General features: G+C 42.7%; 1 protein-coding gene across 1 annotated transcript in view; it reads right to left on the reverse strand.

The window, feature by feature from the left end:
• The window catches only part of ptpn4a (protein tyrosine phosphatase non-receptor type 4a), a 46,340-nt gene continuing 20,153 nt past the window's right edge, over positions 1-26,187 (reverse strand). The window contains exons 9-26 of the mRNA XM_020929072.2: positions 25,584-25,760; positions 20,471-20,534; positions 20,013-20,185; positions 19,640-19,708; positions 18,456-18,584; positions 18,135-18,296; positions 16,681-16,834; positions 15,760-15,843; positions 15,467-15,523; positions 14,050-14,206; positions 12,513-12,673; positions 11,985-12,075; positions 11,021-11,082; positions 10,045-10,191; positions 9,719-9,847; positions 8,519-8,667; positions 7,099-7,234; positions 1-4,997 (exon numbers count right to left, since the gene is read on the reverse strand). Of these exons, the coding sequence (XP_020784731.2) occupies positions 4,233-4,997; positions 7,099-7,234; positions 8,519-8,667; positions 9,719-9,847; positions 10,045-10,191; positions 11,021-11,082; positions 11,985-12,075; positions 12,513-12,673; positions 14,050-14,206; positions 15,467-15,523; positions 15,760-15,843; positions 16,681-16,834; positions 18,135-18,296; positions 18,456-18,584; positions 19,640-19,708; positions 20,013-20,185; positions 20,471-20,534; positions 25,584-25,760 (2,866 nt within the window). The 3' untranslated portion in view covers positions 1-4,232. The remainder of the gene's footprint in view (positions 4,998-7,098; positions 7,235-8,518; positions 8,668-9,718; positions 9,848-10,044; positions 10,192-11,020; positions 11,083-11,984; positions 12,076-12,512; positions 12,674-14,049; positions 14,207-15,466; positions 15,524-15,759; positions 15,844-16,680; positions 16,835-18,134; positions 18,297-18,455; positions 18,585-19,639; positions 19,709-20,012; positions 20,186-20,470; positions 20,535-25,583; positions 25,761-26,187) is intronic.

Genomic DNA, 26,187 nt, shown 5'->3' on the forward strand with positions numbered 1-26,187 from the left:
TCACGACTGAATTCCCTTTTATTTAAAGATTTGTCATGTACAACAATGTATTTACAGTCTGCCATATTTACACAAATCAACAGGTGGCGCTGTGACGTACAAATTCTCTCAGAGCAAAAATCAATACAAATCAATACAAATCAAATCAGCATAAATTAAAGTGTTCGTCCGTTTCCAGGTCAGCAGCACCACTTCCACCGGCCTTCACAATAAGAGCGCTCCAACCTGCACTTCACAATAAGAGACGCTGCTAAACTCGACTCTGGGCTGTTTATACTGAGGAACTAAGACCAAACCAGGTCTAAGCCAGGTCTGAACCAGGTCTGAACCAGGATCTAAACCAGGTCTGAACCAGGGTCTAGGGTAAGGACTAAAGTAGAGACTAAACTAGGACTAAAATGGGGTGTGAACTAGTAATCCCTAACAACTAAAACAGTTCTGCCCAAGGCCCAAAAACTGGGACTAAACCAGGTCTAAACCGAACTAAAAACAACACTTTTCATACTTAAATATTTTTCAGTCAGAATAACCATGGTCTTACATTTGATCCTCATATTTTTGTAACATCTCGAGTGTAAACGTCCCAGAGCCGTTTGAGTCTCACGTGACCCTTTTAAACTGGACCTGACTTTAAACAGCCCAGTCTGTCGCACACACACACACACACACACGCACACGCACACACACGCACACACAGTCTGTAGTGCGCAAGCACACGCACGCACGCACGCACAGTCTGTAGTGCGCAAGCACAGTCTGTAGTGCGCAAGCACACGCACGCACGCACAGTCTGTGGCAGGGGTCTCCAACCTGTAGCTCGTGAGCTCCCAGTAGCTCTCAGACTCTTTCCAAGTGTCTCCTCAGAGTTCTTAGGTGTTCTCCATATGACGCTGTAGAAATTAAATCAGATTTGTCGTCAGAGCTCAGGGGTAGAAGGCTGGAGACCCCTGGTTTATGGTCTGTACCATGTCCTCATACAGTCTATGGTCTGTACACTATCATTATCACTATTCACAACAACGTACTGCACCAGAGCACCCAAGAGCAGAGCTAAGGTCCACTAGTCCAGACCTGGTCCACACCTGGTTTAGACTGAAAAAGATTTAGCTAGAAAAAAAATACATTACATTTGGCACGGTCATTCTTTTTGTGATGAAACAGTTTAAATAGTTTAACCAGAACTACTTCAAGACTAAACCAGATCTAAACCAGGTCTAACTCGAGTGTTAATGTGGTTCAAACATTTGCAAAGTTCTGAACAGGTCCATGGCAAATTCAGATATAAAATGGGTATAAACCAGGACAAAACTAGGACTAAACCAGGACAAAACCAGAACTAAGCCAGGACTAGTGGACCTTTCAAATTCATACCTACACATTTCTAACTCCCCTCAAAGTTCAGTGGCATTTTTCATTTCATTTGTTCAACATTTCATCATTGTACCTTGAAAAACACAAACCTGTGCAGTAACTGTAAGTACCAGTTTAAAGTACCAGTTTAAATGACCAGTTTAAAGTACCAGTTTAAAGTACTATTTTAAAACCATTCTTTCTGATATGCTCCAGTTATAGCAGGTTTGACACAGCAGTAGGATTCTCCAGCAAAACCCATAAGAAACCATTTGTTTTGAACTAAAAACAATGAGCTAAAACGAGGAGAGGTGACAGGGCATCTGGGTTAATTCACAAGTCCCTCCTGTTAGAAAATTAAAAATGAAATTAAATGAGTGTTTGGATCACACGGACTGAAGGACGGTCTGTAGATGTTTTATAGTCAAAAGATAATTACTCATAAGAAAAGAACAATGAGTTGCATTCACTTAAACCAGGACTAAGCAAGAACTAAACCAGGATTTAAAAGATCTAATCTAGGACTAAACCAGGTTCTAAACCAGGACCAGAAGTAAACCAGGACTAAAACAGAATCAAACTACATCAGGGCCAGCTATACCAATGCTCAAACCAGGGCCAAATCTGGATCAAACCAGAACTAAACCCAGACTAGACTAGACCCGAACAAAACCAGGACCAAACCCAGACAGGTGAGATGAGTAAAGATAATATACTGTAATGATAAAGTACCTGAAACATATAAATATAAATAAAATATAAATAACTTTTACAAAAGTATTTTGAAAATCGAATAAATATATATTTTTAAATGGGGGTCGTGTACCACAGTTTGAGAACCACATCTACTAGACCACGTCATTAATCTGAAGTGTAAATTATAATAAAATCAGGATTGAAACAGGATTATCCAGGACTACAAGAAAAAGGGAAACTACCAAACATAAAATGAATCTGTAATTTGAATTGAAGTGAATAATGCCCTTTCTTTGAGGATGGTTCATTAATACGATAATTATATAAAAGTTGAATTACATCAGTGGTAGTTCATTAATATTCTTATGATAAAACAACCAATTAAAAGATTAAATAAAATATACACACATCGCATCTTAAGAAAAAAAAGGAGGGCATTTGACACGCAGGGATACAGGAGAATGGGAGGGCATCTGACACATCTACAGACAGTACTAGATCCTTCAGGCCCGTGTGGTCCAAATGTCAGACCAAAGTGCAGTTTTTAAACAGATGGAAGAATTCAAAACAAATAAAAAAAAAAAAAAAAAAGCACCAAAACACGACAGCGAGAGGCAGGGCTCCGTACGAACACCAGGGGGCGACACAGGGAGAACACAAGAATAAATACTTTTGTTGTTGTTTTTTTCAGCTAAAGGAAGTTTGGAAAATCAGGTCCTTCGGGTATGGCACGGCGAGGATGCAGCCGCTCCGTAGACGCGCTCCTCCGTAAACGCGCTCCAAACATGTCCGAGAACACGTCCAAACCTGTCCCATGTCCGAGTCTGTCGCGTAAAGTGCATCAGTGCATTCTGCCTGACCGGAAAACCACGAGGAGGCGGAAAACAGGAAGAGTCACCATTTCAGGAATCATCAGCAGATATTTAAAGGAGCTGTATGTATCCTGCCTCTTACACTTGTAAAAAGTGACTACAAACTCAAATGAACCTGCAGATAGATCAGTACATGGACAGACCAGGCCTCATGTGAAGCTCAGAACCTTCACAGTTCCCTCCCTGAACTGCAGAGGTTGCACTAGCACTGACTCATGACTGGCGCAGGTGCTGGGGTTTAGGGAGCAACCGTTCGGACCAGAGACATTTTAGATTTAAACACTGGATTTCACCATTGAAACTGGCAACTCGAATGAGAGAGTCATGTGAGGCTCATTTTGCTTTCTGATTGGAGAATAACAAGAATAACAAGACCTCTCTGGACACAGATAGGTCACGTTTATGGATTAATTTCAATCAAAATCTTACATACAGTTCCTTTAAATTCCTGTTTGAATTTTCGAAATACCTTCTGATCATTTTGTTACCCACTTTTTTACAAAAAACTTCTGTCCTTTTTCTTATGGCACGTGTTTAAAGCAGTTTCATCATTTCACATCAATAAAACTAAAATTAAAATCAACATTTGCATAAAAATTAGATTCAGACATAAGCAGGGCCAGCCCATACGTCCAGAGATCCTGACAAATCAAAGTCTATCAAAGCCTGAACTGAAAGAAGAGCTGGATTCAGAATTTCAGGTGAGATACAGAAGTTTTCAAACCTGTGGGTCACAACTAATCAAAGTGAACTGAAGCTCAGAGGTTTTAGATTATTACTGAAGATTTACTCCATTATCCGATTAGGATCATTTTCCTCATTAACAAACCTCTGAAATCTGTGGGGCAACTCCAGAAGACAATTTACAAAAAATACAAAAACTATTGAATATTATGATAAGCCAAAAGTGGTTTGTAACTTTAAAAGGCCTCTACCTGATTTTTCTTTGATGTTTTGAGCAAAATGTGTCTTGTACAGTAGAACAGGACTGTCGGCATTTTAGCCGAGAATCAGGAAGTGCCGATTAGCATGGCAGTGGTTGTGTACAAAGTTGTGTGCATTAAATTAGAAAGTGTTTTATTTGTTTATTTGAGTTGTGAAAAGTGCTTCTAAACTTGTCATAACCAAAATGAACTTGCTTGGATTTTCCTGTTTTTAAGATAAAAAAAATCAGGTACAGGGAATTTAAGGGACTTTCTTCTACAATTAAATAAAAATAAAAAAAAGAACAAATTAAAAATTTATTTGGAGCCAATGAAGAAAATCATACTTCCTGTTTGTCTTATATTTTTCCGCCTCCTCTTTTCCGTGGGCTCATTGTGGCTCTACTGTCCGGGATTCCGACTCACCGCTGGTTCTGTTCAGATCCTGGTCGGGTTTTTCCGGGTCTGGACTGGGATTTCTGGGGTCTAAACTGGACTCTTCCGTCTCTGGACTGGTTTTGTCTGGGTCTACGCTGGTCTTAGCTGGTTCGGAACTGGATTTGTCGAGATCGGAACTGCTTCTGCTCGAGTCCTGGCTGGTTCTACCTGGATCGTAGCCGGATTTGCTGGGATCCTCCCTGTTTTCCTCATGATCCTTACTCGCATCCAAGTCCGGACTGGATTCTAGACTGGTCTCTAGTGCCCTGCTGGTCTCCACTGCGTCCTTGTGGTTTGAAATGCTTTCGTTCAAATCCTCCCTGTTTTTCTCTGGATCATAACCGGTTTCGCTGGGGTCCTCCGTGGTCTGGTCTGAGTCCAAGCCTGGTTCTGGACTCGTCTGGGGTCTTTTGCTGGTCTCTTGGTTGCTGGTTCGACTCCCGATGCTGCCCACGCTGATGCATTCGTCTTCGGTCTCTCCCTCTGTCTCCTCTGTGATATCCAGGACCTCCACGTCGCCCTCGTCGTCCTCCTCCAGCTCCAGCAGGTGGCGCTCCCCCGGCCCCTCCACTTCCGCGCACGCCGCTGATGATGTGGCGCTCTGTGATTGGTCGCTGGGTCGCTCTGGCTCCCTCTGCTGGACAGGCCGGTGCACAGGTTTGACCAGCCCCTCGTCGTAAACTTTCAGAATAGCCTCACACACGAAGCGGTACTGACTCTGAGGAGACAGAGACACAGAGAGGAAACACGTTTGATTAAAAAATACATTTTACTTCATAACTTTAGATGGAACTGGGGCCAATATAATTCTATGGGAGATTCACTTTTTCTAAAGGAATCTCCAAACCTCTGCTCCACAAATGTTTCTCCTCCTCGTTCTTTGTTCGGGATCAGCTCCACAAACTTGTCATATGAAACTTATGTCTTAATGGCTCCACTTCCTGAGGCGATTGTAAAAAAAAAAATAATAATTTGACTTTAGTTTATTTCTCCTGACAGAGAAGATGCTGAAATTTGTGCCAGTTTTTGTTTCATGTGGATAGGCCCAAAAATGACAGAAATATGAACCATGAACCAGGTCAACACTTTCTGTACTCTGACAGTTAATGGTCCGATATTATGCCGTTTTCTGATCTCTGTTCTAATGTAGTTTCCTTGTCACAAACAGACCTGCAGTTGTGTTTTGTTTCATTCACACATGTTTAACACACAAAGAGTTCTTCTCTCAAACCCAAAAACACTGTTATTTAAGCATTGGTTTTCTGGGCACATGAGTAAATGGAAGGCTTAAAAGGACAGTTCAGGATTTTGGACACAGGACTTCATTTCCTCGTGAGCCAGAAACGTGTGGAGACACTTTTTTAAATATTCCATCCAGTCCTTGTATTTGTTGGTGCAGACAAGTCCATTTGCTGGTGCAAGGCTAGCACAACCTGTCACTAAAAACAGTCTTACCTACTCCACAAAACACTCGAAACAAATCTATTATTACACCAGACTGTCCATGTGAATGTCTGTGTTGATAGAATAATTTTAGAAGTAAAACCAGCCTTGCATTTGAAGGATTTCTGTGTGAGCAGCAGCAGTGAGTTGTACTTCCTGATAGAAAGTTTGGCAGCGGCGGACTGATATATGAAAAAATAGTTCCTCAACATGCAACAAATCATGTGATGCAAGGTTAGTTTTATTTCAAACATTATTCTTCTGACACAAACATTCACATGGACAGTCTGGTGTAATAATAGATTTGTTTCAGGTGTTTTGTGGAGTGGGTAAGACTGTTTTTAGTGGCAGGAGAACTATGGCCATTGACATGTACTAGTCTAGCACCAGTGACCTCTGCAAATACAAGGACTGGATGGAATATTTCAAAAAGTGTCTCCACACGTCTCCAACACTCTGGATCACTAGGAAATGAGGTCCTCTGTCCAAAATTCCAGACTGTCCCTTTAAGGTGACTTTATTATCACTTATTACTTTCTGTATTAGCCTTATTTGCCTTCTTGTTACTTTGATTAAGTTAGTAGTTTTAGTTAATGATTTCGTGTGATTCTCTCCTCTTATGTTGAGTTTTTGTTGGCCCTCATGTATTTAAACAGTCCTGTTTATTGTCTGGTGGGTTAGTTTTGTTCTGTTCAGTTTGATTTAAATTATCCCAGTTGGGCCTGGCTTTTGTTAAAGGGTCCATCTCACGCTAAATCAACTTTTCAGATCTTTCTACCTTCTAAGAGTGATGTGTGGGCTTGTATTTGTTGCTGAAGTGGTTTTTAGATTGATTCTGCTTTTTTTTTTTTTTAACAAATTGCAGTGTATTTCTGCCACCCTCCCATGTGACAACCAACTAAAGCTGCTACAACGATGACGTGGCAGCTACACTTATGATGTGTTCAATGTATCAGAAAACGCTTCACGCTTCGGAGCCTGTGCTTTCTCAGGACGGGCGAGGGGAGGAGCAATAGTCGGACTTTCATAGTTCCTGGTCTGTGACTGTCTCCAAGAAATCAGTAAGATTTAAGAACTATTGTGGAATGGATGTTCCAAAACCCAAACTGTGCTTGTTTATGTGCAAGAGATACAATGTGAAAAGAGTTATTTTGTATGAGATGGGTGCTTTAAACTAGAGAGATTCTATATTGTGTTGATTTCCATGTATTTTTCTTATAAAATCAACAAATGAATCATTAAGAGGTTAAAAGTGAGATTTCTGTTGGTCTTGAAAAGCAGAGATACTGGTTTGGGTCTGTGCGCCCTCTGCTGGTAAATACTCTTAAACACTAAAAACATGTCGATTATTTAAAGTAGTTGTAAAATGTCTTCACCGGGGTCTGGATCATCATGGCTCTCTGGTCTCTCATGGTCCTCACGATGTCCAGAGGAAACACTGGCTGACCACACTCCATCAGACACAGGGCCGTCTCCATGGTGATGAGGACGCCTGTGCGGCCAATCCCAGCGCTGCAACAACACAACACAATCACCCAATCACAAACAGAGCCGTCGTCATAGTGATGAGACAACTGACGGACATTTGTGGCTGATGTCGTCAATATCCCTGGGCAAGTGTAGAAAGTAGCTAACTACATTTACTCACATTACTGAAATTGAGTAGTTTTTATGAGTAATTTTTTAATTTAAATAGTTTTTGAAACAGGTAATTTTACTTTTACTCGAGTACATTTTAACCCAAGTATTTTACTTCAATACATTGGAACTCGCCCTCGTTACTGAGTAAAATCAGATTGATAGAGAAAAAAATGAAAAAAATCTGCAGTAAGTAAAAGTAAACATTGCAGGTTTCAGTCAAGAGTCAGTGAACAGAACCGGTCTGTCTCAGACCAACTTGATGATGCTGGAGCCACAGAGCTACAGATCGAGGTCGTCATGGCAATTTTTCATTTCTTGTATCTTATACTCCTATATGGTGTGTTATGTGTGCAACATTTTCATTTTACATACTTTGATTTTGGTTTAATTCTCTTTCTTTTTTATTGTAGTGAGTTGTTGTGACCATATAATTCAGAATTTGTCAAATTTTTATTTTTTATTTTTATTTATTAAATGTTATACAGTTAAAGTTCTAAGTTCTATAAAGTTGTATAAAAAGAAGGAGGAGCTCAGGGTTAGTGTGAGTCAGTGTTAAGATCAGTTGTTTGCACTGAACAAAGTTTGTCTGTATCACCTTTTGATTCAAAAAACTTGTGCCGGATTACTTGAGTAGGAATTAAGCAAAGTAAAGATAGTTTTCCTTAATTACAATTTTTCAGTACACAGTCCACCTGTGTCCCTGGGGGTGTAGGCTCGGCTCTGTCTGAAGCTCTGTTACTCAAGTTCGACTTGAATCAGAACTTCATTTGAACAGTCTGACCATAAAGGACTGACTTATCTGAACTACAACAGATGAGTCGATCTGTGCTGTTGAACAAGTCTCTCTCAAATAACATCACAAATAACTCTCAAATAACATCAGCCAACAGTTTTTTACCTTTTAGTTGGAAATCAAACTCCTAAACACGACCATGAACGCTCGGAGTGATTACAGGTTCCTGAAAATGTGCTCTTTAAATGCATTTAGGATTTTTTTTTCTTGTGTTTTCAGACAATCTTAAAACTTATTCAGCAGTGTGACATGTGTGCTCTGTGCCTCGGAGATAACAGCTGAACATTTCAAATTAAAGACACAGTGTGAGGTCATTGCAAAATATCAATAGATGGCTCTTGTGCTGTGGGTTCAGTGCTAACCTGCAGTGCACCACCACGGGCTGGTCCTGCCCCGAGCGCTTGGACCGCACCAGAGTCACAAAATCCAGGAAGTCTGTGGAATCATCGGGAACGCCGTGATCCGGCCACGCTAAGTACTGGATCTGTGTCAGCTCCCTCTGCTGCCCGCTCTGAGGAGGTGCACCACAAACATGCACGTCACTATCCACATGCCCTCCCTCCCTCCTGTGTGTCAGATGCCCTCCCACACTCCTGTGTGTCAGACATCCCCTAAACCTCCTGTATCCCTGAGCATCATGTACTTTCCCTGTGTGTCAGATGCCCTCCCTCCGTCTCCCGTGTGTCAGATGCCCTCCCTCCGTCTCCCGTGTGTCAGATGCCCTCCCTCCGTCTCCCGTGTGTCAGATGCCCTACCCGTCTTTCCTGTTTTATATTTAAACACTCGCTCTTCCCTCACTCTGCTCTTTGTTTGTTGTCCTATATTCTCTCCATCCCCGTGAATGATTCGGATGCGTCGTCATGGAGACAGTTCCCACAGCATCAGGACCACATCCCACACTGTCGCCATGGAGACTCAACATCCCACCATCCTCAGCCCTGCTCTTTTATCTCTCTCTCCTGTGTCCCTCCTCTCTCTCTCTCTCTCCTCCTCTCTTCCTCCATTTGGTTGTTTTGTTTTTTACTTGTACATCCAAATAAATGGTCAATAATAAAACTATATTCTATTCAATATGTTGAAGCTTTTCATTATGTTCTAGCTCTCATGCTGCTCTCCTCTTCTCCTTCCTCCCTCTCTCCCTCCTCACTGTTTTGTGCATGAGGGTCATGTCCCTCTCTCCTCTCTCCCCCTCTCTTCTTTCTAACTGATTTTTGCATGGGCGTCACACCCCTCTCCCTCCTCCCTCCCTCCTTTCCCCCTCTCTCTCACTTTGTCTCACTTTTTTGGTGAGCATCACCACCCTCTCTTTCTCTTCCCTTCCCCCTTCTCTCCTCCCTCCCTCCCCCCTCTCCCTCTGTCCCACTCCCCCTTCCCTTCACATTTCCACCTTTCTCTCTCCCTCCTCTCTCTCTCTCTCTCTCTCTCTCTCTCCTCCTCCTCCCCTCTTTCCCTCTACTCTCTGTCACTGGTTTGTGCGTGACCACCTCTCCCTCCCCATCTCTCTCTCCTCCCTCCTCCTTCCCTCCTCTCCCTCCTCCTTCCCTCCTCTCCCTCCCTCTCACCGGTTTGTGTGTGAGCGTCATCTCTCGAACGAGGAAGGCGGCACCGCCCTCTTCGTTATGGCAGGTGACGCTGAAGTCTCCGTACGCCGCGCTGCTCTCGGGGTTGGGCCAGTACTGATGACACTTCACCTGTGCACATAGACGACATCGAAACGCTTCACTAACACGTACAACCACTCAAAACACTCAAGTTCACCTGGTGACATCACCAGGTGGGAATCCTTTGTGTTTTTAAAGTGCACATGGGTTTCACAGTTTTCTAATTTGGCCTTAGTTTGATGGGATATTATCTATGCTAAATGTGGGAGGGCATCTGGCACACTTACCCGTCCTCTCTCCACCTGTGTGGTCAACATGACCACCAGAGACGAGCCCTGCTCCCACGTCATTTGCCAGAAGTCTGGGCACGTGTGAGGGAGCGGGCCCTGACAAGCGATGTACCGGTTTATCAAACTCCAGGCTGGAATCTCCATCTGACAGACAGAGCAGAGAGGCAGAGAGGCAGAGAGGCAGAGAGGCGGAGAGGCAGAGAGGCAGAGAGGCAGAGAGGCAGAGAGACGGAGAGACGGAGAGACGGAGAGAGAAAGAGAAAAGAAGAGAGAGGGACAGAGAGACAGGAGAGAGAGGAGAGAGAAAAGAGAGACAGAGAGAAAAGGAGTGAAAGACAGGGTGAAATGAAGAGAGAGGCAGAGAAGAGAGGGAAGATGGAAGAGGGGAGGGTAAGGACAGAGGTGGAAAGAGGTAAAGGAAGGAGAGCAAGAAGGGGGAGAAAAAGAGGGGAGAGAAAAAGGGGAGAGAAAGGAACAAAGAGAGGGGGCAGAAGAGAAAGATAAATTATATGTAGTCACGTAAACAACCTAAGTGACTCTAAACATCCACCCCGTGTCAGAGGACTGTCAGGCCCAAACTGGAATTTTATATGGCTCAACAGTGTGGAGAACCTGGATCTTCTCACAAGAACCACAGTGAACTCCTGGATCTTCTCATGGACCACAGTAAACTCTTGAATCTTCTCACATGGACCACAGTAAACTCCTGGATCTTCTCATGGACCACAGTAAACTCCTGGATCTTCTCATGGACCACAGTAAACTCCTGGATCTTCTCACATGGACCACAGTAAACTCCTGGATCTTCTCACATGGACCACAGTAAACTCCTGGATCTTCTCACATGGACCACAGTAAACTCCTGGATCTTCTCACATGGACCACAGTAAACTCCTGGATCTTCTCACATGAACCACAGTAAACTCTTGCTCTGTATCTTTAGTATAATGAACAGAAACATGCTCAGACTTACGTTGATGTAGTTTGCGTTGATGTAATCATCGGTGCTTTTCAGGATCACTCGAGTCGCATCATCTGCACAGAGAGAGACGTGTGTTTCAAACATCACACTCAAATGTTTGATTTTGTTTAAAATAAAGTGCATATAAGATTTACATTTTCAGTTTCATCAACTTGACCTATCTGTGCCCCTATAGGTACAATTGTAATGCAAATTTATTCTTACAGGTCCCATATTGCACTATTTTCTCATCTATGTTATCGTGTTTCATTCACACAAACCCTCCATATTCAGGCGAGAGAAAACACTGTTCCACCTTGTGATGTCATGTGGCAACACAAGCTGTGCTCCACTGTGTTTCAAACTCCATTCACTCTCACTAGAATCATTTCAATGCTTTCAGTGATGGAATTGTCAGGCTCCCCTCACAGCTGTGTGATGGCTGCTGCCTACGTTGGGTTAACTCCACACCCCTCCCTGACCCTGTTGCTAGTCCTGTGAAATGTTCCTGCTGTGTTTGGACTATGTGCTGATGTGGCTGAGGTGTTTTTTGTGTGCATTCTACCATACTATGCCCTGATAGGAGCACAGTCTGGGGCTGATCTCTCTTTTTTTCCTCCAGTGTGTTTAAACCTAAAATGTCTCTCTCTGATCTGAACGGTCTCTCCCTAAACCCAGCACCTGCACCATCATGAGTCAGTGCTAGTGCAGCATCTGCAGCTCAGGGAGGGAATCCTGGAGGTTCAGAGCTTCACATGAGGCCTGGTCTGTCCATATAATGAGAATGAGGAAAAACTTGTCCTCTGTGTACATATCAGGCTGTGGCAGCACAGGTTCAGTGAGTGTAGTAACTTTTTAACACAAAGCAGGACACAGACAGTTCCTTTAATGATGCTGCTGCTTACAATGCCATTTAGTTTAATATTAAATCTGTTTATAAAAGAAAAAAAAATTGTGTAGTGTTAAACCCGCGTACAGGGAGAGATGTCTCTGTAGCGGTTCTTGGAGACGTTCTGAGGTAATTTGGCACAAAGCATGGTCATCCCCGGGCGCTTCCGGTACAGGGCCTGTGAGGGCAGCACAGAGCACACACACAGACATTTAAACATATTTAAATACACATGGTTGTAATGTTTTTCTCATCCTGACTTGGTTTGGTGGATAGTACCTGTGGTCAATATGTATCTTAGTTTTGCATCAGTTAAGTGGCAGTATGTGGGAAAAAAGCTGAGAAGGAAAAGGAAGTAGCTCTGAACTGTAAAACAGAATCCCTTTACCCATGTCATCAACACGAAAAACTCCATCTAAAATGCAGACAATTTACCCCTAAGAAAGGCATTTCTTCTGAGAGTGTTTTAAAGCTTCATTAAACTATATTCAATTATTTTATATTGTTTTATTAGTCTAATCACAACTATTGTGTAATTTAGACAAGGTTTGTCCCCGTCTTATGCACTTGGAACATAAACTAATCTAAACCACATGCACTGAGAGTGTGCCTCACATCAAACTGCTGCAGCAGCGCCCCCTGTCGAAGCCCCTCCCTCAGTGTGCTCATGGACTCTCTCAGGGCGTTTTGGTCCAAACTCGAGTCCACTGGACTCTTCTCTGGGATGTACTGAAACTCCGGCTCAGAGTCCTTCTCCTCCACCACGTCGTAGATTGCTGAAAACACACATTCAACACAGGTTACAGCTGTCAGACACACTGAGGTACAGGTCTTAGTGGTTTAAGAGGGGAGCAAACGAGGTTATTTTTGTTTGAAAACACAATCCATCTTTGAACAGGGGGGCTGTTGAGGGGATGAGGGAATGAGGGGCTCAGACATAATCTTTCTCTCCTATTTACAACTCCATTCTCAAACCTAAATTAAAACAAAACAGTAGTGACTGCCTGTATGCTCAGAGGTGTGAAAGCACCCATCAGGGGCCTGAACCATTCTGCTAATAGAGACAGTTCACACTTAGCTAGGTCTATAGAACTGCACTAACAAATAGAGTAGTTTCAGTGTAGTTAGCTCCTCCATTCAGGCAGATATAAGGCAGTGTCCACCAAAGTCTGAAGACTAGGACTCTGAAGAAGCAGCTTGGGTGCTAATTGAATTTTTCGTTTGCTATGATCAGAGATCAGACTTTACCAGAGAATAGTCACATGCTCAAAACACTGGAGCTGCACTCAGTTTTAATCAGGCTCCGTGGACTCCCTGTCAGAGTTTAGAATTTTATTTTTTTCCTAAAAGCATGTTAAGTGAACAGAAGTAAGTTAATGACAGATGACCATCTGACAATCAGCCCGTGTAATCTTATACAGTTATACCCAATCAGTGGAGAGAATCAGTTAAGAATTGTCATGTTGTATAAATGTAAAAGGTTCTACGGCTGTGTTTCACATCACAACAAACATATTTCATACAGATGGAGGAGCTCAAATCAGTCTTGTGCAAATGCAGATCTGTGTTGTAATACAGTGAGTCCTACTCACTAATAGTAATGGTCAGGTGAACATTTGTGAATTTACGGTTTGAAGATTTCATGCTAAAGAATGGTGTAATCTAAAGGGAAAACATTTCTCAGCCCATCTGACCAGAGCGTGACATCATCACATTTTAGAATCTTAAAAAACGCCAGTGGCAAAAACTGTTGTTGTGTCCTTAGGCACTTCACCCACATTGGCTAGTATGAAAGTGGTGTGAGCGTGAGTGATGGTGGTGGTCGGAGGGGCCGATGGCGCAGATTGGCAGCCTCGCTTCCGTCAGTCTGCCCCAGGGCAGCTGTGGCTACAGTAGTAGCTTACCACCACTGAGTGTGGAGTGACTGAATAATGAACTGTAAAGAGCTTTGGGTATCTTGAAAGGTGCTATATAAATGCTATCAATCAATTAATCAATCAGTAGGGTACATTTGCTCACTGCTCTGCATGAGCAGGATAAGTATCTTTTAACATAGTATTAAGTGATAAAGTGTATTGATCATTTCCAGCCGAGGTGACGTGATGTCACTGTCAAGTATCAGTAAAGAGTACATGAATGGGGGGCATCTCACCGTTTGGCCGCACCAGCAGTATCAGCTCCCCCGAGTGACTCTCACAGCTCGCCTTGATGAACATGACCACTTGGTCGTGGGTGTGGTCTGAGATGTCTCTGCCGTTTATTAGCAGCACCTGGTCTCCCTCATTCAGACGCGGCACACACAGGTCCGCCTTAAGACAAAAAAACACAAAAAAAACCCAATACAGATGCATAGTAAACAAGCAGGATCACACCAGGGAGGACTGCCTCAAAACAAAAGATCACCACTGTAACGAAGGCAAATAAACAGACACACACAGGTCTGCCTTAAAACTATTTGGTTATCATGAGTAAACACAGCAAAAATATAAACAGGGTCAAACACGGGTTCACCTTAAAAACGATAAATGAACAAGGCAAGTTAATACCAGGATCACACATGGGTCCATCTTTACAAACTGTATAAGCAGAGAATTCTGCTACACATGGCAAGAAGATACTAGGATCACTCACATGTCCAACTTAACAGTACAGTCACTGTTGTTAGATATGTCCATTGATACATACAGTCTATGATATACTAATAGAAATAGCATTAAAAATAAACAAGACAATATCAGGATCATAAGCCAAAGCTGTACTATGTAACTGTTACGGTTTGGGGTCCTCTACCTGCTTGTCTCCATGGAGATTGTCACTACTTTGCCAGGAATGTTCCACAGTAGGACAATAAACTTTTCTTCCTCTTATATATTATTCAATTATATTATAATTGCTATTATTACTCAAAAATGCATAGAAAAATATGCACTCTTTGCACAGATCTGACTTGTAACTTGGCCTGGTGTGGCAATAATTTTAAAGTGATATTAGAATAACATCTCCATGATGGTAAAAGTGACACAGTGTAGCTTTAATGTAAGAAAAGAACTTCCAGATCTCAGTCCTGTCCGCTGCACGTGTGAGACATTGGCATTTCGTCCATGGGCGGGACTTAAAATGTGTTTTCCTATGTTTTCCTATTTTGACAATATATTTTTTCACAGTCAGGTTAGGGTCAGGATTAGGTTTGGGAACAAATAAATTTGGGTCTTGGAAAAACGGAGCTGCAAGTTTAGACAAAAGATAAAAAAAAATAAAAGTATTAGTTAACTGTATTTAACAGATCACAAAAATACTGTCAATGTCTCTGAACTTTAAGATTTGCTGTAATCACATCTGCTGATTATGAAATGAACTCTCTCTCTACGGGAGCACACAGCAGTGAGTTTCCTTTGACTGACATGGAACACTAAGCCCTGTCAAGAAGTTAGGTCCCCAGTGAGGTTAGACCCATTGACCCTCTGGAGGGAGGGCGAGCACCGAACCCACAGCACCAACACGTCAAATCTGAGTCAGTTTATCTCCATTTTGTGCAGATATTATGGGATGGATGTTTCAGTTTCACTCACCGAGGTCCCAGGAGCCACTCTGGACACGATGATGGGCATCTTCTGATCCGCCCCTCCCTGAAAGAAAGAGAGGGAGAGGTACAGAAACAGAGAGAGAGAGAGACAGAGAGAGAGACAGAGAAAGACAGAGAGAGAGGGAGAGAGGGAGATAGAGAGAGGGAAAGAAAGAGGTGTGAGATAGAGAGAGAGAGGAAGGGCAGGAGAGACACAGAGAAAAATGATACACTTAAATACACTTGATTCTTCCATTGGCAGAACATGAGTATGTGGACGAGTCCAGTACAAATTTGTACCTTGACGTTGAATCCAAAGCGTCCGTGTTCGTCAGGTCTCATTTTGATCAGCACCAGGTTATCATGAGGCACCACTCCATTCAACTGCAAGATCATAAGACAAGAAACCACAATAAACTACAGTAACCTACAGTAACCCACTGTAAACTACTATAACCACCCACTGTAAACTATTGTAAACCACCGTAGATCAAAAACTACCGTAAACTACAGTAAACCACAGTAAACCACAGTAAACCACGACAAACTACTGTAAATTACAGAGCTGAGGCAGAATCCAGTGAAATAAACCCATGATCATGTAGAGTGGGTTAAAACCAAATATGACATATGAAAAGATCAAAATGACAAGTGACAGCTGCAGTTAAAGAGAGAGGGGCAATGTTTTTTCAAAACAAGTGAGTTGGAGCCAGATTCGATGGAGCCCAGTCATGCTCATGCTCACTTCCTGTATGGAACGTGGCAGCTAGTAGGTTAGCTATGTCCAGAGAATGTACAGGCTACGGTGGCCTCACTGTGGAGGGTCTAAAGGCTGCGTGACTGTGTCAACAGTATCAAGAATGAGATACTACTCAATATTAAACACAAACAAGATGCTGATTAGAGCAGGTATCCATACTAAAAAAGTCCCATTGACAGGACAGAACCTTTCCTGAATGTCTTTAGAATGATCCTGAGCTGTATCAGAACAAGAGCACATAGATCATTATACACACACACGGACCATTATGAACCTACTGCACCACTGACGATTATACACATATAAGAAAAGAAAGTAACACCATTTCATGTTGAAAATCACATTCTACTGCCATTGTGGTATTGGAATCTGTATTGAGTACCAAATCTGTTGCTTAGTATCAAAATCGAGTTTGCAGTTTTAGCTGTGTGCCAGCAGAAGTTTGGGCTCCCTGGACTCACGGTGGCGCTGTCGGCTCCCGGCTCGTCGTACAGTTCGTTCAGGTGATTGTCCAGGCTCTGTTGGGAGTGGGCCTGGATGATCTGACTCAGGGTTTTTCGGCTCAACTGTTTGGGCGGCAGAGCGGGAGGCTGCCCATCTACACCCTCCGGAGACCTGGGCACAAAGGCATAAATGTCATTTACATATCATTTACACACCATACATTTAGCAGAATACTGGAGATTTGAGATGATACAGGCTATTGAAAATATGTTCTGTTTAAACCTTTGAGAACTGAACCAGGACTGAGGCACTGAGTTCAGTCGAACCACCATGTTTTCTCCAACCAAGTGATGCTTTCCGATAGGACTGGGTGATACGAGGAAAAAAAAAAAAAAAAAGAATAAAAATAATTCTTTCCCATAATGGTCTAAATTTTCAATTCAATCTTCTTTCGTCTTATAGAAAAGAGCAGGGCATTAAAATCACTACAGTTTTTATTTTGTGTTGATTGGACCAAAAATCTCTGAGAAATTCACATTTAAAGTTTAGAATGAGTTTGTACAATGTATTAAGACTAAAAGCATTATCGTTAGAGGACTAAACATAAATAATAAATGTGCACGTGCATTACCGCCATCAACAGAAACACGTGTGAAGTCCGTGAGCTAAATCAAGACTTAAGTTTCACTCATAAACTGTGAGTTAATATGTAACTTTCTGTATTGAATCATAATGATAAGAAGCAGAAGAGGAGAGTAAGAGGAGAAAAGGTGAGGAGCTGGATCAGAGAGGGAGGGGGAGCGGGGGAGACGACTCCGTCAAATTATGCAGATTTAAGTCAAAACTTGTGAAACGTGAGGACCTGTGAGGAAACAGAGACACGCTGTATTAAACGAGACTGTGTTAAGTCCTCGTCAGGACCACACACTCTTACTGCCACACGACTGGCTGTAGACCTGTTGATTCAAATGCACCTGTCTTATCAAAGATCAGCCAAAGTAGAGATCACAATCTACTGATCTTATAATTTTTGCCACAGCCCTTTCCAACCTCACCTTGGGGGCATTCTATTCTATCTCAACAAGTCCAGGCTTATCCTGAAATCCTGATTTGAAACTAGCTCCAACTCCAGCTCAGGTTTATTTCTGTCATGTACAGACGTGAGGCTTGAGTCTGACCAAAACTAACTCAGGCCTGAAGTTTAAACTGCGCTTTGTGCTCTCTGACCGTGGAAGGTCACCGGGAGACCTGGAGCCATGGAGCAACAGCATCATGGACTCAAAGTGTGATGTTTTTTATGATCTGAAAACAAGAGAGGTCCCGCAGCAAACATGAACAAGAGTGTCTGAGCAAAACCTGCAGTTACCCACAATGTTCCATCTAAAATAACTCATATATAAACAACATGGCTAAGCCCTTTTTAGACCCAGTTCAGTCCCGCTTCAGTCTCCCTTCAGAGAATTTTTCTTACGGCGTGGAGTCCAGTGAGATGCTGTTGGCCTGTGTGGACGATGCAGACTTGTGATTTGACGAGAAAACAGGAAGTGAGGGCGAGGAGTGGATCACATGATCAACCAGGTGACCCACGGAGGAGGGGCGTACGCGGGTGCCTTCCGACACGAACAGGGAGTTTCTGAAACAAGACAATAGATTAAAAAACAACGGACAGCAACTAATAGTCTATAGTCCTCGGGTCGGTCCTCGGTTCAGTTTCTGGTAAAATCCTGGTTCAGTGAGTCCCGGGTTCAGTCGGTCCCGGGTACAGTCCCTGGTTCAGTCCCTGGTTCAGTACTTGTTGGGGGTTCCGGGGGGGGATCTGTTGGGGAGGCTCTGTGTTTCCAGGCGTTCCTCTGACAGAGAGTTCCTGCTGACTGAGTCCCAGTCTGAGACCAGCTTCCTGCACAGCGGCTTCGACGGAGACCTGAGGAACAAGTACAGCTAATATTACAACGAACATATTCAACAAACACATGTAAAGCACCGTGGCTCATTATATTTTGTAGAATTTATGAAGAATTTGCACATTTTAAATCACAGTAGTGATCTAAAATGACTTCTGCGTTACAAAACGGTGGTGCCCAATGGGAGCAAACACCATAAACTTCATCTCAACAAAGCACCACATGCTGTTGGCCCCTCCCATGGATAGCTGCACATTAGTGACTCAGACTTTTTGTACCAAAATGACATCATGAGTGGATTATATGAAAGCGCCAGAATGTAAACTGACGGAGCTCTATATTAGAGATCAACTGTTTTTTGTGTGTTTTTCATGGCCTATACCAAATGTTTAGAATTAAAAATAGATAGTACAGCACGTTTTGTATTACCACATGACATCATAAGGTGGACCAGTTCAAAAGAGAGAGACAAGACTAAAATGACAAGTTTGTGAAGCCAATCCCAAACAAATAATGAGAAGGTTCAGCATTTGTGGTTCAGAACTTTGGACATTTCTTTCAAAACAGTGAATCTCCCATAGAATTAGATAGACAAGAGACAGGTAAGAGACAGGTAAGAGACAGGTAAGAGACAGGCGAGAGACAGGCGAGAGACAGGCGAGAGACAGGCGAGAGACAGGCGAGAGACAGGTGAGAGACAGGCAGAGAGACAGGCGAGAGACAGGTGAGAGACAGGTGAGAGACAGGTGAGAGACAGGCGAGAGACAGGTGAGAGACAGGCGAGAGACAGGCGAGAGACAGGTGAGAGACAGGCGAGAGACAGGCGAGAGACAGGCGAGAGACAGGCGAGAGACAGGCGAGAGACAGGCGAGAGACAGGCGAGAGACAGGTGAGAGACAGGTGAGAGACAGGCGAGAGACAGGTGAGAGACAGGCGAGAGACAGGTGAGAGACAGGTGAGAGACAGGCGAGAGACAGGCGAGAGAGACAGGTGAGAGACAGGCGAGTTAGACAGGCGAGTTAGACAGGCGAGTTAGACAGGCGAGTTAGACAAGCGAGTTAGACAAGTAACAAACCTGGCGAACACTCGGTCTTTGATGCCCTTCTCTTTGCCGTACTGCACCGACTGCACCTCCGTCCGACCACTGCACAAACACATGTATATTATATATATATTATATATAGATACATATATTATACATCATTCATAGATCTCTACAGAAGCACAAAGATCAGAGTACACAAACCATGCATATATATGTAAAAGGTGTAATCGAAACAAAAACTAAAATAAAAATACAACTTTGAATTAAATCCTTTAATGGCTAAAGCTGCACTATGTAACTTAAATCCTCATCCAATCCTCAGTTAACCCCATTTAAATCAATGGAGAGTTAAAGACGTTAATACTAATCTTACTTTAAGAGCTTTCAGTGTTTTGGTTCTCACCAGTATCTGAACTTTGACCCCAGGGTGAAGTAGTGGCTGAAGAAGTTCTTGTGAGGGGGTAGGGGGCGCTCTAGTCTGAAGAAGGTGTGGTGCTCCACACAGGCCTTCCACAGGTTCTTACAGGAGCGATAGTTCCCCATATGGAACCCGAGCAACGTCTCCCGTGACTCCGACTGGAAACACCAGAACGCACATGGGAACAGTGAATCATCTGCACCCTCTGAGCCTCTCCTCTGCACCCTCTGAGCCTCTCCTCTGCACCCTCTGAGCCTCTCCTCTGCACCCTCTGAGCCTCTCCTCTGCACCTCTCCTCCTATTTACATTTTTTGTTAGAAACCAATACCCGATAACCCATATCTGCCAACACCAATTTTTGACTCATAACATCAGAAACTGAATAGATCTGACAGATCAATATAGTATTTAGTGTGACAAAAGTGAAAAGTCATGGTACGCACCACTTCTCGGCGCAGCTGGATGAAAAACTGTTTACATTTGAATGAGATCTTCACGATTTTTAACCTGAAAGAGAGAAGAAGAGGTTAGAGAGACAAAGAGCTATTTTATACTCAGAGCATTTTAACTACACAGAGCTAGGTCAGAGAGAGAGACAGAGAGAGAGAAAGAGAAAGAGAGAGAGTCCCTTTGGAGCTGTGGTTCAGTTCTGACTCATGAAGCTTTTACTAAATATATTTCAACAGAGTCACATGACCACAACAGAGAGAGGGGGAGGGAGAGGAAGGGGGTGGAGGGAAAGTGGAAGAGCAGAGAAGAGTGAGTGAAGAGTGATAGAGAGAAAAAGAGTAGGAGCGAGGCAGCAGTTGCAATGGTTACTCCTCATATTCACATTTACAACTTTAGAGGCCCACCCCACCCTTTTTATCTTTCATGCCCCCTTCTCCTCCTCTCTCCCCCCTCCCTCTTCTCATTGGTCAGTTGTGGTGTCAGCTGTTGGGGACACTGCTGTGGTCTAAAATACTCCTCATGTTTCTGTTTGTGCAACACACAGACACACACAGACACACAGACACACACAGACACACACAGACACACACAGACACACACAGACACACACAGACACTGCACTCATTCATTCATAAAATACTATTAAACCATAGCAGCTTTGCAGAAACAAAACCAGACAGTGACACTCGTATTGTCTCACAGTAATACTGACTGCTGTCATTAATTATGAAATTAAAGCTACAGTATGTAACTTTCTGGTGATGGAAACAGAAAGTTAAATCTATACTTCTGAACATTCTCCATACAGACAGATCTGTTTAATGCCATACTGTGGATTGGAAGTTATATAGCCAAAGAAGGTCAGGTTTATGGAGATGCAAGCCCAGTCACAGTGAGGACGACTTTCAGTACAATAAACACAACCATAAAAATATACATGCTTTTATTTTAGTCTATATTTTCACACACACACAGATACATGTGTGTATGTAGATTTACAGTGTGTTGTTTCAGCTCCACAGAGAGGCTGACTATCTGTTCATGATGGACGTGGACAGTGTTTTTCGTGGCCGTGTTGGAGCAGAGGCCTTGAGTCGGCTGGTTGGCACGCTCCACCGAGGATACTACAGGGTCTGTTTCAGGTCACAACTGTGTTTAGTACAGACTGTGCAAAAGTCAAGCAGATTATTTCAACTTACTCTTTTGTGTCTGAACTGTCACAAACATGACTCATGTGTCCCCAAACAGCAGCGAAACATGTTTAAATATAACAATACTGAGAACTATTGAAATGCAGATTTATTCTTAATGACAAAAACACTGGACATGATGGACGAGTTGTTCATGTTATAATTAATCATCTGGGGTTTTGTTCTGTCTCTCTCTGATCTGAACGGTGACTCCCTAAACCTCAGCACCTGCAGCATCATGAGTCAGTGCTAGTGCAGCCTCTGCAGCTCAGGGGGGGAATTCTGGAGGTTCTGAGCTTCACATGAAACCTGAACATAAACTGAGAATGAGTCAAATGCAGATGTGTCTCTGTCTGCAGGTGAAGACTCTGGTGATCAGAGTCACTTTTTTAAAACTGAGTGCAGGTTTCACACTGTCCTTCAGCCTTCAGCAAATCCTTCCTGATTTCCAGAGACAAAAAAGTCCAAACTCTTGTATTTAGACGTCATCTTTCACCTCTGTTGACTTTTGCACCTGGCTGTGGCCTTTCTTTGTGTTGTAAATATCCTCTCAGGTTGAGTGAATACATTACAATACATGACTGCACTTGTCGTTTCCAGACAACAAAGCGTGAGGACTTCCCTTATGAGCGGCGTCCTAAGTCACAGGCGTACATCCCGCCGACAGAGGGAGACTATTACTACACTGCAGCCGTGTGGGGAGGGCTCCTGGACGACATGTACAGGCTGGTCAAGTACGACCTTTGACCTTGTTTTTTTAATGCATGATGTTAGATCAAACACTGTATACATGGACATAGTTAAACCGTGAGCGAGAGTGTTCCAAACAGGAGGTGAGCACATGTGCTTCCAGCTCCATCCACTCTGGCTTCCAATTCACTTTGTATTGAAAAGTGTCACCTCTCTCTCTCTGACTGCTTCTGTCATTTTAGTCTTAAAATGTTTGTATTAACTCACTCTACATGATCCTAAAGCTTTTATTTCACTATTTTGTCTGTAAATCATTAATAACAGACCAATCAGGTGCCTTCTTTCCCCAAGGCCGCACTGGCTTTAGCAACAGGTTTGATTGACAGCTAAACACACCCTGCTAAACCAGTGGCACGAGGGGCAGCACATGTGACATACATAGAGGTCATTCATAACTGTTACTAAGCAACCATAACGTAAATAATAGGCAAAACAAATCAAATTCAGAGTTACAATAAGAATTTTGTGATGAATCAATTTGCACAAATGTTCATTTGGGTGGAGATTTCCTGTTAATGACAAAGAGGGATTCTGTAAAACTCTGATCAACATTAACCACAGGTCAATCCACCAAACCCAGTCAGAATGAGAAACACATGAAAACCTGTCGCATGAGTTTTGATTAAAATCTGTTGGATGTTATTTGTGTTACTCATAGACACTGTGATGAGAAATCACAAGAGGATGCTAAAATCGGAGTGGAAGCAGCGTGGCAGGAAGAAAGTCATCTCAACAAGTAAGTCCCTTTTAAAGTTACACTGTGACACACGTCAAATGTGAAAGAGCTGCTACAGTTTAATAGGAAAGTCTACAACTCGGCTCAATATTGAGTTTGTTCATGATCTAAAACAAGAAAATCAAGCCCACAGTAGAAAATAGTGAAGAGTTAAAGCACAGAAACACACCCACGTACACACACACACACGCGCACACACGCGCACACACAACAGACTGTATGTATAAATGGACATAGTTAACCCGCTAACCACAGTGTTCTAATTAGGAAGTGAGCATGGGGGAGCTTCTGGCTCCAGCCACTCTGGATCTAATCCACTATACATTGAAAATGTGTTGCTCCTCTCTCTGTACCTGCCTCGTCATTTTGGTCTTAAAATGTTGGTAATGACCCACGACACATGATCCTGGGCTTTTTATTTGGTTGTTTTGTCCATTAATAAATTCCTCACTCCCCCTGTAGCTGTAGCATCATGAGCTTGTTTGACTGGAGCTGACGCTGTGGGTGACGTCACACTCACTTGGTCCACTTCTGTACTGTCTGTTCTGTCATCTGTCTTATTATATTTATATTATAACCAGACCAAGTTACAGCTCAGATCTGTGGAGAGGAATGCCTGTTTTTCTAGGTATTTTTGAGCAATAAAACCACCACTGAATTTAAGAAATGAAGGTCGATCTGTTTAATGTCACACTGTGGAACATTCTAAGCAGAGCAATGACATCCACACAAACAAGAAGGTGACGAACCCAAAACCGAAAAGTGACACAGTTTAGTGTGATATAAGAACTTTAAACAAAAATGTAAATGACTAGAGTGAATGTCTTTACGTTTACTGTGTTATTTTACAGATATTTCCTGTACAACAAACCCACCAAAGTGCTGTCTCCAGAATACCTGTGGTCAGACTACGAACAGGGTCATCCTGCTGACATCAGGGTGGTCAGGATCGCACAGGTGGTCAAGAACTACAAGGAAGTTAGGCCCAATGGTGGAAACTAGTGTGCACAGACTAAAGTAACTGCTTCTGTGTTTCTTACACTGTGGGAAGTCAAATCTGTTTTACAGCTGCAGCTGTTTGAGGAGATGATCAGGCAGAAGGGACACACCATCCAGCTTTTCTTTTTCAATAGTCAACGAATCAATATGTTAAAGGATAAACTAATATCATTTAAGAAAGTGTGGCAACCTCTTGATTTTTTATAATCTGAAACTATGTGAAAAACATCTCAAAATTCACAGATATATGTACCTGCGCAGGCCATTATTATGTTTATTCTCAGTTTGCAAAATTAATTTTTATTTTAACTTTTATATACCAAAAAGTATTGAGTGCTGTTGATCCTGTACAATTTGAATTGTGCTCTGTTTTTGGTTCAATAAAAATATTATGACTAAACTAATCAAATGACTATGTTTATTTTAGGGTTGTCAGAAGTATTAAAAATCAGACACTAACTGATACTAAAACTAGTATTGGAATTAGATCCTCATTTTTCACATGTATCCATATTAAAAAAAGTCATTGACAGGACAGAACTGAACTTTTCCTGAATGTCTTTAGAATGATCCTGAGCTCTAACAAAACAAGTAGAACACACATAGACTAGTACACACACATAGACCAACATGAACCTACTGGACCCTTGAGCATCACACACATATAAGGACACGGGGAATAGAAAAGTTCTATTATTTATTGTGTAAAAAAGAGGGATTTTTATTATCATCGTGGAATCAGAATCTGTATTGACTACTGAGTCTGTTCCTTAGTACTGAAATCGAATAGTCATAGTTACAAAAACATAAAATATAAAAACTGATCGTTATTCCTAGTTCTAAAAACGTCCTCTCCAGAGGGACAGGACCAGGAGACGCTGCATCGTTTCAGTTCCCAAACAAATGAAGTGTTGCTCGTCCTTCTGGACAAAGCTCCGGTTGTTCCTCTGGACACTGTGACTGTGAACATTGTTCCTTTAAATGATTAAACGTGTTTTTCCAACTATGGCCCAAGTGTCTTTTTATGACAAAGGTTTCAGTGTGAGACTTTATCTCTAGTGTCTTGTTCCACTGGGAGAGATTAAAGCCCACACAGGGGCTTTAATCAAGTACATGTTGTCATGGCTGCAGCTAAAAATAATGACATAAACCATCAGTGTTTCCCAAAGCTTGTCCCTTAAATGTCACCTAGTGCCTTTCTTTCATATTTAAAACACGATTTCTAAACAGTTTAGTTACTTTTTATGTGAATGACACAAGAAGCAACAAAGTGAGATTCTGTTTATGCCAAAGTCTAGTCCCTGGTTTGTCTTCACAGTAGTTAGTAACAGCAGAAGTAATATTAGTACTTGTAGTAGTAGTAGTAGTAGTAGTAGTAGTAGCAGCAGTACTAACAGCACTAATAGAGGTAGTACTAACAGTAGTACTCACCAGGGGAAGTAGTTGATCCGGACGCGGTTCTTGTAGACCAGAATGCCTCCTGACTGGACCCCGAGCAGGATCTCTGTCTGGCTCTGGTCTCGAGCCCAGTGCAGCTCCACCCCATAAAGATCCAGAGTCCGAGCTGTGTTTAGGTACTGGAACTCAGCCTGCGCCGGGGTCAGACCGCTGTGGGCAGACAGAACCAGGACTGAACCAGGACTGAACCAGGACTGAACCAGGACTGAACCAGGACTGAACCAGGACTGAACCAGACTGAACCAGACTGAACCAAGACTGAACCAAGACTGAACCAAGACTGAACCAAGACTGAACCAGGACTGAACCAGGACTAATTATGGAATGTACCTGTGCTGTAGTAGCAGTAGTATTACTATTCATAGTATTTGTAGTACCTGTGCTGCTGATGGTGCTTGTAGTATTAGTAGCAGTAGTATTAGTATTTGTAGTATTTGTAGTACCTGTGCTACTGGTGGTGCTTGCAGTAGTAGTAGTAGCAGTAGTATTTGTAGTATTTGTAGTACCTGTGCTGCTGCTGGTGCTTGTAGTAGTAGTAGTAGTAGTAGTATTTGTTGTACCTGTGCTGTTGGTGGTG

This window comes from Boleophthalmus pectinirostris, unplaced genomic scaffold (genome assembly GCF_026225935.1).
Source record: "Boleophthalmus pectinirostris isolate CB_2022bp ecotype Guang Dong unplaced genomic scaffold, ASM2622593v1 HiC_scaffold_1, whole genome shotgun sequence".
In the NCBI taxonomy this organism is placed as follows: domain Eukaryota; kingdom Metazoa; phylum Chordata; class Actinopteri; order Gobiiformes; family Gobiidae; genus Boleophthalmus; species Boleophthalmus pectinirostris.